We start from the raw sequence: 21,476 nt of genomic DNA on the forward strand, positions 1-21,476 counted from the left end.
GCGGACTGCTGTGGCTGAACGGCTAGCGGACTGCTGTGGCTGAACGGCTAGCGGACTGCTGTGGCTGAACGGCTAGCGGACTGCTGTGGCTAGCCAGAGTGGACTCATATTTTCCTTTGAGCCTTTAAGTGTTCTTACACTATGCTTCTGAACGTTCAAAGCAACTAGGAAACGTCCATGGCAGGCGTTGTTGTCATAGGAAACGTCCATGGCAGGCGTTGTTGTCATAGGAAACGTCCATGGCAGGCGTTGTTGTCATAGGAAACGTCCATGGCAGGCGTTGTTGTCATAGGAAACGTCCATGGCAGGCGTTGTTGTCATAGGAAACGTCCATGGCAGGCGTTTGGTCATAGAAAACGTCCATGGCAGGCGTTGTTGTCATAGGAAACGTCCATGGCAGGCGTTGTTGTCATAGGAAACGTCCATGGCAGGCGTTTGGTCATAGAAAACGTCCATGGCAGGCGTTTTTGTCATAGGAAACGTTCATGGCAGGCGTTTGGTCATAGAAAACGTCCATGGCAGGCGTTGTTGTCATTGGAAACGTCCATGGCAGGCGTTGTTGTCATAGGAAACGTCCATGGCAGGCGTTTGGTCATAGGAAACGTCCATGGCAGGCGTTGTTGTCATAGGAAACGTCCATGGCAGTCGTTGTTGTCATAGGAAACGTCCATGGCAGGCGTTGTTGTCATAGGAAACGTCCATGGCAGGCGTTTGGTCATAGGAAACGTCCATGGCAGGCGTTGTTGTCATAGGAAACGTCCATGGCAGGCGTTGTTGTCATAGGAAACGTCCATGACAGGCGTTGTTGTCATTGGAAACGTCCATGGCAGGCGTTTGGTCATTGGAAACGTCCATGGCAGGCGTTGTTGTCATTGGAAACGTCCATGGCAGGCGTTGTTGTCATTGGAAACGTCCATGGCAGGCGTTGTTGTCATTGGAAACGTCCATGGCAGGCGTTGTTGTCATTGGAAACGTCCATGGCAGGCGTTGTTGTCATTGGAAACGTCCATGGCAGGCGTTGTTGTCATAGGAAACGTCCATGGCAGGCGTTGTTGTCATAGGAAACGTCCATGGCAGGCGTTGTTGTCATTGGAAACGTCCATGGCAGGCGTTGTTGTCATTGGAAACGTCCATGGCAGGCGTTGTTGTCATTGGAAACGTCCATGGCAGGCGTTGTTGTCATTGGAAACGTCCATGGCAGGCGTTGTTGTCATTGGAAACGTCCATGGCAGGCGTTGTTGTCATTGGAAACGTCCATGGCAGGCGTTGTCACCGTAGCTTGTTACATAACTTCTGAGTGATAGGAAGCACGAGCACCACCACCAATCAGCCTACACCACCGCTCACACGCCTGACGTTACTATGACAGCTAGCGTAGCCATGTCAGCCAATGACTGCTGAGTGAACACACACGTCCCATTTGGTGGGTTGTAACATGCTGTTTGGACAGTCACTATTCCAAAACGGATTTGAGCATTAATGCCTGCAGTGTGAACACGGCTTTAGTTACCCCTGGGGAGAGACTGAAACGCACTGTAGAAATGGGCTGTTTAATCACACACACACACACACAGAGTGAACACAGAAATGGTCTGTCTTAGGGAGAGTGAAAAGGAGAGGACAGGGAGAATGAGACATGGACAGAGACAGAGGAGAAACAAAAAACTGGAGAGAAAATAAGGGAAAAGAGAGGGAGGACAAGGGAGGAGAGGGAGGACAAGGGAGGAGAGGGAGGACAAGGGAGGAGAGGGAGGACAAGGGAGGAGAGGGAGGACAAGGGAGGAGAAGGAGGACAAGGGAGGAGAGGGAGGACAAGGGAGGAGAGGGAGGACAAGGGAGGAGAGGGAGGACAAACCAGGGAGGAGGGGGAGGACAAACCAGGGAGGAGGGGGAGGACAAACCAGGGAGGAGGGGGAGGACAAACCAGGGAGGAGGGGGAGGACAAACCAGGGAGGAGGGGGAGGACAAACCAGGGAGGAGGGGGAGGACAAACCAGGGAGGAGGGGGAGGACAAACCAGGGAGGAGGGGGAGGACAAACCAGGGAGGAGGGGGAGGACAAACCAGGGAGGAGGGGGAGGACAAACCAGGGAGGAGGGGGAGGACAAACCAGGGAGGAGGGGGAGGACAAACCAGGGAGGAGGGGGAGGACAAACCAGGGAGGAGGGGGAGGACCAACCAGGGAGGAGGGGGAGGACCAACCAGGGAGGGAGGAGAGGGGGAGGACCAACCAGAGAGGGAGGAGAGGGGGAGGACCAACCAGAGAGGGAGGAGAGGGGGAGGACCAACCAGAGAGGGAGGAGAGGGGGAGGACCAACCAGAGAGGGAGGAGAGGGGGAGGACCAACCAGGGAGGGAGGAGAGGGGGAGGACCAACCAGGGAGGGAGGAGAGGGGGAGGACCAACCAGGGAGGGAGGAGAGGGGGAGGACCAACCAGGGAGGGAGGAGAGGGGGAGGACCAACCAGGGAGGGAGGAGAGGGGGAGGACCAACCAGGGAGGGAGGAGAGGGGGAGGACCAACCAGGGAGGGAGGAGAGGGGGAGGACCAACCAGGGAGGGAGGAGAGGGGGAGGACCAACCAGGGAGGGAGGAGAGGGGGAGGACCAACCAGAGAGGGAGGAGAGGGGGAGGACCAACCAGGGAGGGAGGAGAGGGGGAGGACCAACCAGGGAGGGAGGAGAGGGGGAGGACCAACCAGGGAGGGAGGAGAGGGGGAGGACCAACCAGGGAGGGAGGAGAGGGGGAGGACAAACCAGGGAGGGAGGAGAGGGGGAGGACAAACCAGGGAGGGAGGACAAACCAGGGAGGGAGGAGAGGGGGAGGACAAACCAGGGAGGGAGGAGAGGGGGAGGACAAACCAGGGAGGGAGGAGAGGGGGAGGACAAACCAGGGAGGAGAGGGGGAGGACAAACCAGGGAGGAGAGGGGGAGGACCAACCAGGGAGGTGAGGGGGAGGACCAACCAGGGAGGGAGGAGAGGGGGAGGACCAACCAGGGAGGGAGGAGAGGGGGAGGACCAACCAGAGGGGGAGGACAAACCAGGGAGGGAGGAGAGGGGGAGGACAAACCAGGGAGGGAGGACAAACCAGGGTGGGAGGAGAGGGGGAGGACAAACCAGGGTGGGAGGAGAGGGGGAGGACAAACCAGGGAGGGAAGAGAGAGGGAGTACAAACCAGGGAGGAGAGAGGGAGGACAAACCAGGGAGGAGAGAGTGAGGACATACCAGGGAGCAGAGGGGGAGGACCAACCAGGGAGGGAAGAGAGGATGGACAAACCAGGGAGGGAGGAGAGGATGGACAAACCAGCGAGGGATAAGAGGGAGGACAAACCATAGAGGGAGGACAAACCATAGAGGGAGGACAAACCATAGAGGGAGGACAAACCATAGAGGGAGGACAAACCATAGAGGGAGGACAAACCATAGAGGGAGGACAAACCATAGAGGGAGGACAAACCATAGAGGGAGGACAAACCATGGAGGGAGGACAAACCATGGAGGGAGGACAAACCATGGAGGGAGGACAAACCATGGAGGGAGGACAAACCATGGAGGGAATAGAGGGAGGACAAACCATGGAGGGAGGACAAACCATAGAGGGAGGACAAACCATGGAGGGAGGACAAACCATGGAGGGAGGACAAACCATAGAGGGAATAGAGGGAGGACAAACCATGGAGGAGAGAGGGAGGACAAACCAGGGAGGAGGGTGAGGACAAGGGAGGAGAGAAGATGTAGTGGAGAGGAGAGACGTGATTGAGTAATCTGGAGGGTGAGGAGTATCGTTATGAATAAAGCATGTAATTACCCTCACTCTGTCAACGGCTGTCTGTGTCTGTGTCGTTGTTCATTGTTGTGATTATGTAACGTTAATTACACAGTCATTCAATTGTTCCGTTCCGTCTCCACTCGACACACACCACGCCTTTTCAACTATTTAACATTCAGGATTGTGTCAATAATTGATCAGATTCCAGGCAGGCCCATTTCTCTGGCTTGGAGAGAGTGTTCCACATGCTACCTTGTTCCCTAGATAGTACACTCCTCTTGACCCGGGAGCCTGTGGGGACTACACGGGGAATAGGGTGCTTTTTTTAGGCCGAGTCTTTTGTCTTCGCAAATCAAGTCGTGTAAATCGGAAAGTCGCTATCCCAAATTGATTTCAGACTAAATGAACTAATTATTCCTTTCTATTCTCCTCCACCTCCTCTCTCCACCTCCTCTCCACCTCCTCACTCCTCTCCACCTCCTCACTCCTCTCCACCTCTTCTCTCCTCTCCACCTCTTCTCTCCTCTCCACCTCTTTTCTCCTCTCCACCACCTCTTCTCTCCTCTCCACCTCTTCTCTCCTCTCCACCTCTTTTCTCCTCTCCACCTCTTCTCCTCTCCACCACCTCTTCTCTCCTCTCCACCTCTTCTCTCCTCTCCACCTCTTTTCTCCTCTCCACCACCTCTTCTCTCCTCTCCACCTCTTCTCTCCTCTCCACCTCTTTTCTCCTCTCCACCACCTCTTCTCTCCTCTCCACCTCTTCTCTCCTCTCCACCTCTTTTCTCCTCTCCACCACCTCTTCTCTCCTCTCCACCTCTTCTCTCCTCTCCACCTCTTTTCTCCTCTCCACCTCTTTTCTCCTCTCCACCACCTCTTCTCTCCTCTCCACCTCTTTTCTCCTCTCCACCACCTCTTCTCTCCTCTCCACCTCTTCTCTCCTCTCCACCTCTTCTCTCCTCTCCACCTCTTTTCTCCTCTCCACCTCTTTTCTCCTCTCCACCACCTCTTCTCTCCTCTCCACCTCTTTTCTCCTCTCCACCACCTCTTCTCTCCTCTCCACCTCTTCTCTCCTCTCCACCTCTTTTCTCCTCTCCACCTCTTTTCTCCTCTCCACCACCTCTTCTCTCCTCTCCACCTCTTCTCTCCTCTCCACCTCTTTTCTCCTCTCCACCTCTTTTCTCCTCTCCACCACCTCTTCTCTCCTCTCCACCTCTTTTCTCCTCTCCACCACCTCTTCTCTCTCCTCTCCACTCCACTCCACCTCTTCTCTCCCCTCCACCTCCTCTTCTCTCCACCACCTCCTCTTCTCTACCTCTTCTCTCTTCTCCTCCACCTCTTCTCTCCTCCACCACTCCTCTTCATCACTCCACTCCTCTCCCTCTTATCTTCTCTCCTCTCCACTCCACCTCCTCTTTTCTCCTCCACACCACCTCCTCTTCTCTACCTCTTCTCTCTTCTCCTCCACCTCTTCTCTCCTCCACCACTCCTCTTCATCACTCCACTCCTCTCCCTCTTCTCATCTTCTCTCTGCTCCGCCTCTTCTCTTCCTTCCTCGCCTCTTGTCTCCTCTCTCCTAGATCTGCATAGTGACTCTGTGTTTAAGACTATGCAGACCATTCTATGTCATTCTCTGCTATGTTCTATATGTCATAGTCTCTGCTATGTTCTATATTCTATATGTCATAGTCTCTGCTATGTTCTATATTCTATATGTCATATTCTCTGCTATGTTCTATATTCTATATGTCATATTCTCTGCTATGTTCTATATTCTATATGTCATATTCTCTGCTATATTCTATATGTCATATTCTCTGCTATGTTCTATATTCTATATGTCCTATTCTCTGCTATGTTCTATATTCTATATATCCTATTCTCTGCTATGTTCTATATGTCATATTCTCTGCTATGTTCTATATGTCATATTCTCTGCTATGTTCTATATGTCATATTCTCTGCTATGTTCTATATGTCATATTCTCTGCTATGTTCTATATGTCATATTCTCTGCTATGTTCTATATGTCATATTCTCTGCTATGTTCTATATGTCATATTCTCTGCTATGTTCTATATGTCATATTCTCTGCTATGTTCTATATGTCATATTCTCTGCTATGTTCTATATGTCATATTCTCTGCTATGTTCTATGTTCTATACGTCATATTCTCTGCTATGTTCTATGTTCTATGTGTCATATTCTCTGCTATGTTCTATATGTCATATTCTCTGCTATGTTCTATATGTCATATTCTCTGCTATGTTCTATATGTCATATTCTCTGCTATGTTCTATATGTCATATTCTCTGCTATGTTCTATATGTCATATTCTCTGCTATGTTCTATATGTCATATTCTCTGCTATGTTCTATATGTCATATTCTCTGCTATGTTCTATATGTCATATTCTCTGCTATGTTCTATATGTCATATTCTCTGCTATGTTCTATATGTCATATTCTCTGCTATGTTCTATGTTCTATATGTCATATTCTCTGCTATGTTCTATATGTCATATTCTCTGCTATGTTCTATGTTCTATACGTCATATTCTCTGCTATGTTCTATGTTCTATGTGTCATATTCTCTGCTATGTTCTATATGTCATATTCTCTGCTATGTTCTATATGTCATATTCTCTGCTATGTTCTATATGTCATATTCTCTGCTATGTTCTATATGTCATATTCTCTGCTATGTTCTATATGTCATATTCTCTGCTATGTTCTATATGTCATATTCTCTGCTATGTTCTATATGTCATATTCTCTGCTATGTTCTATATGTCATATTCTCTGCTATGTTCTATATGTCATATTCTCTGCTATGTTCTATATGTCATATTCTCTGCTATGTTCTATATGTCATATTCTCTGCTATGTTCTATATGTCATATTCTCTGCTATGTTCTATATGTCATATTCTCTGCTATGTTCTATATGTCATATTCTCTGCTATGTTCTATATGTCATATTCTCTGCTATGTTCTATATGTCATATTCTCTGCTATGTTCTATATGTCATATTCTCTGCTATGTTCTATATGTCATATTCTCTGCTATGTTCTATATGTCATATTCTCTGCTATGTTCTATATGTCATATTCTCTGCTATGTTCTATATGTCATATTCTCTGCTATGTTCTATATGTCATATTCTCTGCTATGTTCTATATGTCATATTCTCTGCTATGTTCTATATGTCATATTCTCTGCTATGTTCTATATGTCATATTCTCTGCTATGTTCTATATGTCATATTCTCTGCTATGTTCTATATGTCATATTCTCTGCTATGTTCTATATGTCATATTCTCTGCTATGTTCTATATGTCATATTCTCTGCTATGTTCTATATGTCATATTCTCTGCTATGTTCTATATGTCATATTCTCTGCTATGTTCTATATGTCATATTCTCTGCTATGTTCTATATGTCATATTCTCTGCTATGTTCTATATGTCATATTCTCTGCTATGTTCTATATGTCATATTCTCTGCTATGTTCTATATGTCATATTCTCTGCTATGTTCTATGTTCTATACGTCATATTCTCTGCTATGTTCTATATGTCATATTCTCTGCTATGTTCTATATGTCATATTCTCTGCTATGTTCTATATGTCATATTCTCTGCTATGTTCTATATGTCATATTCTCTGCTATGTTCTATATGTCATATTCTCTGCTATGTTCTATATGTCATATTCTCTGCTATGTTCTATGTTCTATATGTCATATTCTCTGCTATGTTCTATGTTCTATACGTCATATTCTCTGCTATGTTCTATGTTCTATGTGTCATATTCTCTGCTATGTTCTATATGTCATATTCTCTGCTATGTTCTATATGTCATATTCTCTGCTATGTTCTATATGTCATATTCTCTGCTATGTTCTATATGTCATATTCTCTGCTATGTTCTATATGTCATATTCTCTGCTATGTTCTATATGTCATATTCTCTGCTATGTTCTATATGTCATATTCTCTGCTATGTTCTATATGTCATATTCTCTGCTATGTTCTATATGTCATATTCTCTGCTATGTTCTATATGTCATATTCTCTGCTATGTTCTATATGTCATATTCTCTGCTATGTTCTATATGTCATATTCTCTGCTATGTTCTATATGTCATATTCTCTGCTATGTTCTATATGTCATATTCTCTGCTATGTTCTATATGTCATATTCTCTGCTATGTTCTATATGTCATATTCTCTGCTATGTTCTATATGTCATATTCTCTGCTATGTTCTATATGTCATATTCTCTGCTATGTTCTATATGTCATATTCTCTGCTATGTTCTATATGTCATATTCTCTGCTATGTTCTATATGTCATATTCTCTGCTATGTTCTATATGTCATATTCTCTGCTATGTTCTATATGTCATATTCTCTGCTATGTTCTATATGTCATATTCTCTGCTATGTTCTATATGTCATATTCTCTGCTATGTTCTATATGTCATATTCTCTGCTATGTTCTATATGTCATATTCTCTGCTATGTTCTATGTCATATTCTCTGCTATGTTCTATATGTCATATTCTCTGCTATGTTCTATATGTCATATTCTCTGCTATGTTCTATATGTCATATTCTCTGCTATGTTCTATATGTCATATTCTCTGCTATGTTCTATATGTCATATTCTCTGCTATGTTCTATATGTCATATTCTCTGCTATGTTCTATATGTCATATTCTCTGCTATGTTCTATATGTCATATTCTCTGCTATGTTCTATATGTCATATTCTCTGCTATGTTCTATATGTCATATTCTCTGCTATGTTCTATATGTCATATTCTCTGCTATGTTCTATATGTCATATTCTCTGCTATGTTCTATATGTCATATTCTCTGCTATGTTCTATATGTCATATTCTCTGCTATGTTCTATATGTCATATTCTCTGCTATGTTCTATATGTCATATTCTCTGCTATGTTCTATATGTCATATTCTCTGCTATGTTCTATATGTCATATTCTCTGCTATGTTCTATATGTCATATTCTCTGCTATGTTCTATATGTCATATTCTCTGCTATGTTCTATATGTCATATTCTCTGCTATGTTCTATATGTCATATTCTCTGCTATGTTCTATATGTCATATTCTCTGCTATGTTCTATATGTCATATTCTCTGCTATGTTCTATATGTCATATTCTCTGCTATGTTCTATATGTCATATTCTCTGCTATGTTCTATATGTCATATTCTCTGCTATGTTCTATATGTCATATTCTCTGCTATGTTCTATATGTCATATTCTCTGCTATGTTCTATATGTCATATTCTCTGCTATGTTCTATATGTCATATTCTCTGCTATGTTCTATATGTCATATTCTCTGCTATGTTCTATATGTCATATTCTCTGCTATGTTCTATATGTCATATTCTCTGCTATGTTCTATATGTCATATTCTCTGCTATGTTCTATATGTCATATTCTCTGCTATGTTCTATATGTCATATTCTCTGCTATGTTCTATATGTCATATTCTCTGCCATGTTCTATGTTCTATATGTCATATTCTCTGCCATGTTCTATGTTCTATATGTCATATTCTCTGCCATGTTCTATATGTCATATATGTCATATTCTCTGCCATGTTCTATGTTCTATATGTCATATTCTCTGCCATGTTCTATATGTCATATATGTCATATTCTCTGCCATGTTCTATATGTCATATTCTCTGCTATGTTCTATATGTCATATTCTCTGCTATGTTCTATATGTCATATTCTCTGCTATGTTCTATATGTCATATTCTCTGCTATGTTCTATATGTCATATTCTCTGCTATGTTCTATATGTCATATTCTCTGCTATGTTCTATATGTCATATTCTCTGCTATGTTCTATATGTCATATTCTCTGCTATGTTCTATATGTCATATTCTCTGCTATGTTCTATATGTCATATTCTCTGCTATGTTCTATATGTCATATTCTCTGCTATGTTCTATATGTCATATTCTCTGCTATGTTCTATATGTCATATTCTCTGCTATGTTCTATATGTCATATTCTCTGCTATGTTCTATATGTCATATTCTCTGCTATGTTCTATATGTCATATTCTCTGCTATGTTCTATATGTCATATTCTCTGCTATGTTCTATATGTCATATTCTCTGCTATGTTCTATATGTCATATTCTCTGCTATGTTCTATATGTCATATTCTCTGCTATGTTCTATATGTCATATTCTCTGCTATGTTCTATATGTCATATTCTCTGCTATGTTCTATATGTCATATTCTCTGCTATGTTCTATATGTCATATTCTCTGCTATGTTCTATATGTCATATTCTCTGCTATGTTCTATATGTCATATTCTCTGCTATGTTCTATATGTCATATTCTCTGCTATGTTCTATATGTCATATTCTCTGCTATGTTCTATATGTCATATTCTCTGCTATGTTCTATATGTCATATTCTCTGCTATGTTCTATATGTCATATTCTCTGCTATGTTCTATATGTCATATTCTCTGCTATGTTCTATATGTCATATTCTCTGCCATGTTCTATATGTCATATTCTCTGCCATGTTCTATATGTCATATTCTCTGCCATGTTCTATATGTCATATTCTCTGCCATGTTCTATATGTCATATTCTCTGCTATGTTCTATATGTCATATTCTCTGCTATGTTCTATATGTCATATTCTCTGCTATGTTCTATATGTCATATTCTCTGCTATGTTCTATATGTCATATTCTCTGCTATGTTCTATATGTCATATTCTCTGCTATGTTCTATATGTCATATTCTCTGCTATGTTCTATATGTCATATTCTCTGCTATGTTCTATATGTCATATTCTCTGCTATGTTCTATATGTCATATTCTCTGCTATGTTCTATATGTCATATTCTCTGCTATGTTCTATATGTCATATTCTCTGCTATGTTCTATATGTCATATTCTCTGCTATGTTCTATATGTCATATTCTCTGCTATGTTCTATATGTCATATTCTCTGCTATGTTCTATATGTCATATTCTCTGCTATGTTCTATATGTCATATTCTCTGCTATGTTCTATATGTCATATTCTCTGCTATGTTCTATATGTCATATTCTCTGCTATGTTCTATATGTCATATTCTCTGCTATGTTCTATATGTCATATTCTCTGCTATGTTCTATATGTCATATTCTCTGCTATGTTCTATATGTCATATTCTCTGCTATGTTCTATATGTCATATTCTCTGCTATGTTCTATATGTCATATTCTCTGCTATGTTCTATATGTCATATTCTCTGCTATGTTCTATATGTCATATTCTCTGCTATGTTCTATATGTCATATTCTCTGCTATGTTCTATATGTCATATTCTCTGCCATGTTCTATATGTCATATTCTCTGCCATGTTCTATGTTCTATATGTCATATTCTCTGCCATGTTCTATGTTCTATATGTCATATTCTCTGCCATGTTCTATATGTCATATATGTCATATTCTCTGCCATGTTCTATGTTCTATATGTCATATTCTCTGCCATGTTCTATATGTCATATATGTCATATTCTCTGCCATGTTCTATATGTCATATTCTCTGCTATGTTCTATATGTCATATTCTCTGCTATGTTCTATATGTCATATTCTCTGCTATGTTCTATATGTCATATTCTCTGCTATGTTCTATATGTCATATTCTCTGCTATGTTCTATATGTCATATTCTCTGCTATGTTCTATATGTCATATTCTCTGCTATGTTCTATATGTCATATTCTCTGCTATGTTCTATATGTCATATTCTCTGCTATGTTCTATATGTCATATTCTCTGCTATGTTCTATATGTCATATTCTCTGCTATGTTCTATATGTCATATTCTCTGCTATGTTCTATATGTCATATTCTCTGCTATGTTCTATATGTCATATTCTCTGCTATGTTCTATATGTCATATTCTCTGCTATGTTCTATATGTCATATTCTCTGCTATGTTCTATATGTCATATTCTCTGCTATGTTCTATATGTCATATTCTCTGCTATGTTCTATATGTCATATTCTCTGCTATGTTCTATATGTCATATTCTCTGCTATGTTCTATATGTCATATTCTCTGCTATGTTCTATATGTCATATTCTCTGCTATGTTCTATATGTCATATTCTCTGCTATGTTCTATATGTCATATTCTCTGCTATGTTCTATATGTCATATTCTCTGCTATGTTCTATATGTCATATTCTCTGCTATGTTCTATATGTCATATTCTCTGCTATGTTCTATATGTCATATTCTCTGCTATGTTCTATATGTCATATTCTCTGCTATGTTCTATATGTCATATTCTCTGCTATGTTCTATATGTCATATTCTCTGCTATGTTCTATATGTCATATTCTCTGCTATGTTCTATATGTCATATTCTCTGCTATGTTCTATATGTCATATTCTCTGCTATGTTCTATATGTCATATTCTCTGCTATGTTCTATATGTCATATTCTCTGCTATGTTCTATATGTCATATTCTCTGCTATGTTCTATATGTCATATTCTCTGCTATGTTCTATATGTCATATTCTCTGCTATGTTCTATATGTCATATTCTCTGCTATGTTCTATATGTCATATTCTCTGCTATGTTCTATATGTCATATTCTCTGCTATGTTCTATATGTCATATTCTCTGCTATGTTCTATATGTCATATTCTCTGCTATGTTCTATATGTCATATTCTCTGCTATGTTCTATATGTCATATTCTCTGCTATGTTCTATATGTCATATTCTCTGCTATGTTCTATATGTCATATTCTCTGCTATGTTCTATATGTCATATTCTCTGCTATGTTCTATATGTCATATTCTCTGCTATGTTCTATATGTCATATTCTCTGCTATGTTCTATATGTCATATTCTCTGCTATGTTCTATATGTCATATTCTCTGCCATGTTCTATGTTCTATATGTCATATTCTCTGCCATGTTCTATGTTCTATATGTCATATTCTCTGCCATGTTCTATGTTCTATATGTCATATTCTCTGCCATGTTCTATATGTCATATATGTCATATTCTCTGCCATGTTCTATGTTCTATATGTCATATTCTCTGCCATGTTCTATATGTCATATATGTCATATTCTCTGCCATGTTCTATATGTCATATTCTCTGCTATGTTCTATATGTCATATTCTCTGCTATGTTCTATATGTCATATTCTCTGCTATGTTCTATATGTCATATTCTCTGCTATGTTCTATATGTCATATTCTCTGCTATGTTCTATATGTCATATTCTCTGCTATGTTCTATATGTCATATTCTCTGCTATGTTCTATATGTCATATTCTCTGCTATGTTCTATATGTCATATTCTCTGCTATGTTCTATATGTCATATTCTCTGCTATGTTCTATATGTCATATTCTCTGCTATGTTCTATATGTCATATTCTCTGCTATGTTCTATATGTCATATTCTCTGCTATGTTCTATATGTCATATTCTCTGCTATGTTCTATATGTCATATTCTCTGCTATGTTCTATATGTCATATTCTCTGCTATGTTCTATATGTCATATTCTCTGCTATGTTCTATATGTCATATTCTCTGCTATGTTCTATATGTCATATTCTCTGCTATGTTCTATATGTCATATTCTCTGCTATGTTCTATATGTCATATTCTCTGCCATGTTCTATATGTCATATTCTCTGCCATGTTCTAAATGTCATATTCTCTGCCATGTTCTATATGTCATATTCTCTGCCATGTTCTATATGTCATATTCTCTGCCATGTTCTATATGTCATATTCTCTGCCATGTTCTATATGTCATATTCTCTGCTATGTTCTATATGTCATATTCTCTGCTATGTTCTATATGTCATATTCTCTGCTATGTTCTATATGTCATATTCTCTGCTATGTTCTATATGTCATATTCTCTGCTATGTTCTATATGTCATATTCTCTGCTATGTTCTATATGTCATATTCTCTGCTATGTTCTATATGTCATATTCTCTGCTATGTTCTATATGTCATATTCTCTGCTATGTTCTATATGTCATATTCTCTGCTATGTTCTATATGTCATATTCTCTGCTATGTTCTATATGTCATATTCTCTGCTATGTTCTATATGTCATATTCTCTGCTATGTTCTATATGTCATATTCTCTGCTATGTTCTATATGTCATATTCTCTGCTATGTTCTATATGTCATATTCTCTGCTATGTTCTATATGTCATATTCTCTGCTATGTTCTATATGTCATATTCTCTGCTATGTTCTATATGTCATATTCTCTGCTATGTTCTATATGTCATATTCTCTGCTATGTTCTATATGTCATATTCTCTGCTATGTTCTATATGTCATATTCTCTGCTATGTTCTATATGTCATATTCTCTGCTATGTTCTATATGTCATATTCTCTGCTATGTTCTATATGTCATATTCTCTGCTATGTTCTATATGTCATATTCTCTGCTATGTTCTATATGTCATATTCTCTGCTATGTTCTATATGTCATATTCTCTGCTATGTTCTATATGTCATTTTCTCTGCTATGTTCTGTGTTCTATATGTCATATTCTCTGCTGTGTTCTATATGTCATATTCTCTGCTGTGTTCTATGTTCTATATGTCATATTCTCTGCTATGTTCTATGTTCTATATGTCATATTCTCTGCTATGTTCTATATTCTATATGTCATATTCTCTGCTATGTTCTATATTCTATATGTCATATTCTCTGCTATGTTCTATATTCTATATGTCATATTCTCTGCTATGTTCTATATGTCATATTCTCTGCTGTGTTCTATGTTCTATATGTCATATTCTCTGCTATGTTCTATATGTCATATTCTCTGCTATGTTCTATGTTCTATATGTCATATTCTCTGCCATGTTCTATATACATATTCTCTGCCATGTTCTATATTATATATGTCATGGTCTCTGCTATGTTCTATATTCTATATGTCATACTCTCTGCTATATTCTATATGTCAAATTCTCTGCTATATTCTATATGTCATATTCTCTGCTATATTCTATATGTCATATTCTCTGCTATGCTCTATATTCTATATGTCATATTCTCTGCTATATTCTATATGTCATATTCTCTGCTATATTCTATATGTCTAATTCTCTGCTACCCGTGGGCAAAATCCGGGCTGCCAGTTCCATGTGTTCTAGATCTATCTGAGCAGATGGAGCAGTAACTGTTCTGTGTTGTAGTTCTACTTTAACATGACAGTTCTACTTTAAGTGAATGTTCTGTGTTGTAGTTCTACTTTAACATGGCAGTTCTACGTTAAGTGACTGTTCTATGTTGTAGTTCTACTTTAACATGACAGTTCTACATTAAGTGACTGTTCTGTGTTGTAGTTCTACTTTAACATGACATTTCTACATTAAGTGACTGTTCTGTGTTGTAGTTCTACTTTAACATGACATTTCTACGTTAAGTGACTGTTCTGTGTTGTATTTCTACTTTAACATGGCAGTTCTACGTTAAGTGACTGTTCTGTGTTGTAGTTCTACTTTAACATGGCAGTTCTACGTCAAGTGACTGTTCTGTGTTGTAGTTCTACTTTAACATGGCAGTTCTACGTTAAGTGACTGTTCTGTGTTGTAGTTCTACTTTAACATGGCAGTTCTACGTTAAGTGACTGTTCTGTGTTGTAGTTCTACTTTAACATGGCAGTTCTACGTCAAGTGACTGTTCTGTGTTGTAGTTCTACTTTAACATGGCAGTTCTACGTTAAGTGACTGTTCTGTGTTGTAGTTCTGCTTTAACATGGCAGTTCTACGTTAAGTGACTGTTCTGTGTGTTCTACATCCGGCTTAACACGACTGTTCTATGTTCTAGATCTGCGTAAACAGATGGAGAGTGCTGAACTGAAGAACCAGCGGTTGAAGGAGGTGTGGAATGTTTATTATCTATGTAATACATGTTTTATCCCCTTTTCTGCCTCCTACACATCTTATTCCTCTCCTCTACCTCATGTCTCTCTCCTCTACCTCATCATCTCGCTCTTCCACCTCATCTCTCTCTCATCTACCTCATCTCTCTCTCCTCTACCTCATCTCTCTCTCCTCTACCTCATCTCTCTCTCCTCTACCTCATCTCTCACTCCTCTACCTCATCTCTCACTCCTCTACCTCATCTCTCACTCCTCTACCTCATCTCTCACTCCTCTACCTCATCTCTCTCTCCTCTACCTCATACCCCTCTCTCCTCTAACTCATACCTCTCTCTCCTCTACCTCCTCTCTCTATCCTCTACCTCCTCTCTCTCTATCCTCTACCTCATACCTCTCTCTCTATCCTCTACCTCATCTCTCTCTCCTCTACCTCATCCCTCTCTCCTCTACCTCATCCCTCTCTCCTCTACCTCATCCCTCTCTCCTCTACCTCATCCCCCTCTCCTCTACCTCATCCCTCTCTCCTCTACCTCATCCCTCTCCTCTACCTCATCCCTCTCTCCTCTACCTCATCCCTCTCTCCTCTACCTCATCCCTCTCTCCTCTACCTCCTCTCTCTCTATCCTCTACCTCCTCTCTCTCTATCCTCTACCTCCTCTCTCTCTATCCTCTACCTCATACCTCTCTCTCCTCTACCTCATACCTCTCTCTCCTCTACCTCATCCCTCTCTCCTCTACCTCATCCCTCTCTCCTCTACCTCATCCCTCTCTCCTCTACCTCACCCCCCTCTCCTCTACTCATCACTCTCTCCTCTACCTCATCCCTCTCTTCTACCTCATCCCTCTCTCCTCTACCTCACCCCTCTCTCCTCTGCCTCATCCCCCTCTCCTCTACCTCATCCCTCTCTCTTCTACCTCATACCCCTCTCTCCTCTACCTCATACCCCTCTCTCCTCTACCTCATACCCCTCTCTCCTCTACCTCATACCCCTCTCTCCTCTACCTCATACCTCTCTCTCCTCTACCTCATACCTCACTCTCCTCTACCTCACCCCCCTCTACCTCATCCCTCTCTCCTCTACCTCATCCCTCTCTCCTCTACCTCATCCCTCTCTCCTCTACCTCATCCCTCTCTCTTCTACCTCATCTCTCTCTCTCCTCTACCTCATCTCTCTCTCTCCTCTACCTCATCTCTCTCTCTCCTCTACCTCATCTCTCTCTCTCTCCTCTACCTCATCTCTCTCTCTCTCCTCTACCTCATCTCTCTCTCTCTCCTCTACCTCATCTCTCTCTCTCTCCTCTACCTCATCTCTCTCTCTCTCCTCTACCTCATCTCTCTCTCTCTCCTCTACCTCATCTCTCTCTCTCTCCTCTACCTCATCTCTCTCTCTCTCCTCTACCTCATCTCTCTCTCTCTCCTCTACCTCATCTCTCTCTCTCTCCTCTACCTCATCTCTCTCTCTCTCCTCTACCTCATCTCTCTCTCTCTCCTCTACCTCATCTCTCTCTCTCTCCTCTACCTCATCTCTCTCTCTCTCCTCTACCTCATCTCTCTCTCTCTCCTCTACCTCTTCTCTCTCTCTCCTCTACCTCATCTCTCTCTCTCCTCTACCTCATACCTCTCTCTCTCCTTTACCTCATACCTCTCTCTCTCCTTTACCTCATCTCTTCTGATGTGTGTGAGTGAGTGACGGAGATTGTGAACCAGTGGTGTATCTGTTGCCAGGTGTTCCAGAGGAAGATTCAGGAGTTCAGGACGGTGTGTTATGTTCTGACAGGCTATCAGATAGACATCACTACTGAGAACCAGTACAGACTGACCTCTGTCTACGCTGAACACATGGACGACTCTCTGCTGTTTAAGGTACACAAACACACAAGGTGGCCAAGCGGTTAGAACGTTGGGCCAGTAACCAATCACCGAACCGACAAGGTGGCCAAGCGTTTAGAACGTTGGGCCAGTAACCAATCACCGAACCAACAAGGTGGCCAAGCGGTTAGAACGTTGGGCCAGTAACCAATCACCGAACCGACAAGGTGGCCAAGCGGTTAGAACGTTGGGCCAATCACCGAACCGACAAGGTGAATAATCTATCTGTGACCTTGACCGAGGCACTTAACCCTCATTGTCTCAGAGGGAGTTTGTATACGTTTATATATACATTTCCAATTCACATGTGTGTTAATACATACTGGTACATGTTAAAACATACTGGTACGTGTTAATACACTACTGGTACGTGTTAATACACTACTGGTACATGTTAAAACACTACTGGTACGTGTTAATACACTACTGGTACATGTTAATACACTACTGGTACGTGTTAATACACTACTGGTACGTGTTAATACACTACTGGTACATGTTAAAACATACTGGTACGTGTTAAAACACTACTGGTACGTGTTAATACACTACTGGTACATGTTAATACACTACTGGTACGTGTTAAAACACTACTGGTACATGTTAAAACACTACTGGTACATGTTAATACACTACTGGTACGTGTTAATACACTACTGGTACGTGTTAATACACTACTGGTACATGTTAATACACTACTGGTACATGTTAATACACTACTGGTACGTGTTAATACACTACTGGTACGTGTTAATACATACTGGTACGTGTTAATACATACTGGTACATGTTAATACATACTGGTACGTGTTAATACACTACTGGTACGTGTTAATACACTACTGGTACATGTTAATACACTACTGGTACATGTTAATACACTACTGGTACGTGTTAATACATACTGGTACGTGTTAATACACTACTGGTACATGTTAATACACTACTGGTACATGTTAATACACTACTGGTACATGTTAATACACTACTGGTACATGTTAATACACTACTGGTACATTTTAATACACTACTGGTACATGTTAATACACTACTGGTACATGTTAATACACTACTGGTACATGTTAATACACTACTGGTACATTTTAATACACTACTGGTACATGTTAATACACTACTGGTACATGTTAATACACTACTGGTACATGTTAATACACTACTGGTACGTGTTAATACACTACTGGTACATGTTAATACACTACTGGTACGTGTTAATACATACTGGTACGTGTTAATACACTACTGGTACATGTTAAAACACTACTGGTACATGTTAATACACTACTGGTACATGTTAATACACTACTGGTACATGTTAATACATACTGGTACGTGTTAATACACTACTGGTACATGTTAAAACACTACTGGTACATGTTAATACACTACTGGTACATGTTAATACACTACTGGTACATGTTAATACACTACTGGTACGTGTTAAAACACTACTGGTACATGTTAAAACACTACTGGTACATGTTAATACACTACTGGTACATGTTAATACACTACTGGTACATGTTAATACACTACTGGTACGTGTTAATACACTACTGGTACGTGTTAATACACTACTGGTACATGTTAATACACTACTGGTACATGTTAATACACTACTGGTACATGTTAATACACTACTGGTACGTGTTAATACACTACTGGTACATGTGTGAAACAGGGTCTCTCTGTGTCTCTCTCACTCACACTCTGTGAGTGTGTAAAATCTGTGGCTTTAAAGCTGTTGTCTCTATGAAACCCAGAAAGCTCACGTTGAGACCCATTTCCCCCAAATGAAAAGGTGTGTTGCTCTCTCTCCTTCTCTGTTTGTTTTTCCTTTCCACTTGGAGCTTCCTGTAGTTCTCTTTTCAAACTAACCAAACAGAATACACAACCTTAGAACCATGGATCTCACTACCAGTAGAACCTGACAACCAACCAGTAGAACCTGACAACCAACCAGTAGAACCTGACAACCAACCAGTAGAACCTGACAACCAACCAGTAGAACCTGACAACCAACCAGTAGAACCTGACAACCAACCAGTAGAACCTGACAACCAACCAGTAGAACCTGACAACCAACCAGTAGAACCTGACAACCAACCAGTAGAACCTGACAACCAACCAGTAGAACCTGCCAACCAACCAGTAGAACCTGCCAACCAACCAGTAGAACCTGACAACCAGTAGAACCTGCCAACCAACCAGTAGAACCTGACAACCAGTAGAACCTGCCAACCAACCAGTAGAACCTGACAACCAACCAGTAGAACCTGACAACCAGTAGAACCTGCCAACCAACCAGTAGAACCTGACAACCAGTAGAACCTGACAACCAGTAGAACCTGCCAACCAGTAGAACCTGCCCTCCACAAGGTGAAAAATAGCCTGTGCGGGTCGCCAGAAATCACTAACATCCGCCTTTTAACCTAACTTCCTGTTTCCTGTTTCCCATGAAAAACGGAAGAGGGACCTCAGCTTGGACGTCTCGTTATGTCTGTTAGGTTACATGTGTAGAGACTAGTTATGTCTGTTAGGTTACATGTGTAGAGACTAGTTATGTCTGTTAGGTTACATGTGTAGAGACTAGTTATGTCTGCTAGGTTACATGTGTAGAGACTAGTTATGTCTGTTAGGTTACATGTGTAGAGACTAGTTATGTCTGTTAGGATACATGTGTAGAGACTAGTTATGTCTGTTAGGTTACATGTGTAGAGACTAGTTATGTCTGTTAGGTTACATGTGTAGAGACTAGTTATGTCTGCTAGGTTACATGTGTAGAGACTAGTTATGTCTGTTAGGTTACATGTGTAGAGACTAGTTATGTCTGCTAGGTTACATGTGTAGAGACTAGTTATGTCTGCTAGGTTACATGTGTAGAGACTAGTTATGTCTGCTAGGTTACATGTGTAGAGACTAGTTATGTCTGCTAGGTTACATGTGTAGAGACTAGTTATGTCTGCTACGTTAGGTTACATGTGAAGAGACTAGTTATGTCTGCTACGTTACATGTGTAGAGACTAGTTATGTCTGCTAGGTTACATGTGTAGAGACTAGTTATGTCTGCTACGTTAGGATACATGTGTAGAGACTAGTTATGTCTGCTAGGTTACATGTGAAGAGACTAGTTATGTCTGCTACGTTACATGTGTAGAGACTAGTTATGTCTGTTAGGTTACATGTGAAGAGACTAGTTATGTCTGTTAGGTTACATGTGAAGAGACTAGTTATGTCTGCTAGGTTACATGTGAAGAGACTAGTTATGTCTGTTAGGTTACATGTGAAGAGACTAGTTATGTCTGCTAGGTTACATGTGAAGAGACTAGTTATGTCTGCTAGGTTACATGTGAAGAGACTAGTTATGTCTGCTAGGTTACATGTGAAGAGACTAGTTATGTCTGTTAGGTTACATGTGAAGAGACTAGTTATGTCTGCTAGGTTACATGTGAAGAGACTAGTTATGTCTGCTAGGTTACATGTGTAGAGACTAGTTATGTCTGCTAGGTTACATGTGAAGAGACTAGTTATGTCTGCTACGTTAGGATACATGTGTAGAGACTAGTTATGTCTGCTAGGTTACATGTGAAGAGACTAGTTATGTCTGCTAGGTTACATGTGTAGAGACTAGTTATGTCTGCTAGGTTACATGTGAAGAGACTAGTTATGTCTGCTACGTTAGGTTACATGTGTAGAGACTAGTTATGTCTGCTAGGTTACATGTGAAGAGACTAGTTATGTCTGCTAGGTTACATGTGTAGAGACTAGTTATGTCTGCTAGGTTACATGTGAAGAGACTAGTTATGTCTGCTAGGTTACATGTGTAGAGACTAGTTATGTCTGCTAGGTTACATGTG

At 40.7% G+C, this 21,476-nt stretch overlaps 1 protein-coding gene across 1 annotated transcript in view; it reads left to right on the forward strand.

Annotated features, from left to right (window-relative positions):
* Nucleotides 1–21,476, forward strand: part of LOC129836332 (mitotic spindle assembly checkpoint protein MAD1-like) — a 101,895-nt gene that overhangs the window by 38,808 nt on the left and 41,611 nt on the right. The window contains exons 5-6 of the mRNA XM_055902362.1: nucleotides 15,677–15,729; nucleotides 17,458–17,595. Coding sequence (XP_055758337.1) covers nucleotides 15,677–15,729; nucleotides 17,458–17,595 — 191 coding nt within the window. The remainder of the gene's footprint in view (nucleotides 1–15,676; nucleotides 15,730–17,457; nucleotides 17,596–21,476) is intronic.

The sequence above is a fragment of the Salvelinus fontinalis genome, chromosome 37, assembly GCF_029448725.1.
Source record: "Salvelinus fontinalis isolate EN_2023a chromosome 37, ASM2944872v1, whole genome shotgun sequence".
Lineage (NCBI taxonomy): Eukaryota > Metazoa > Chordata > Actinopteri > Salmoniformes > Salmonidae > Salvelinus > Salvelinus fontinalis.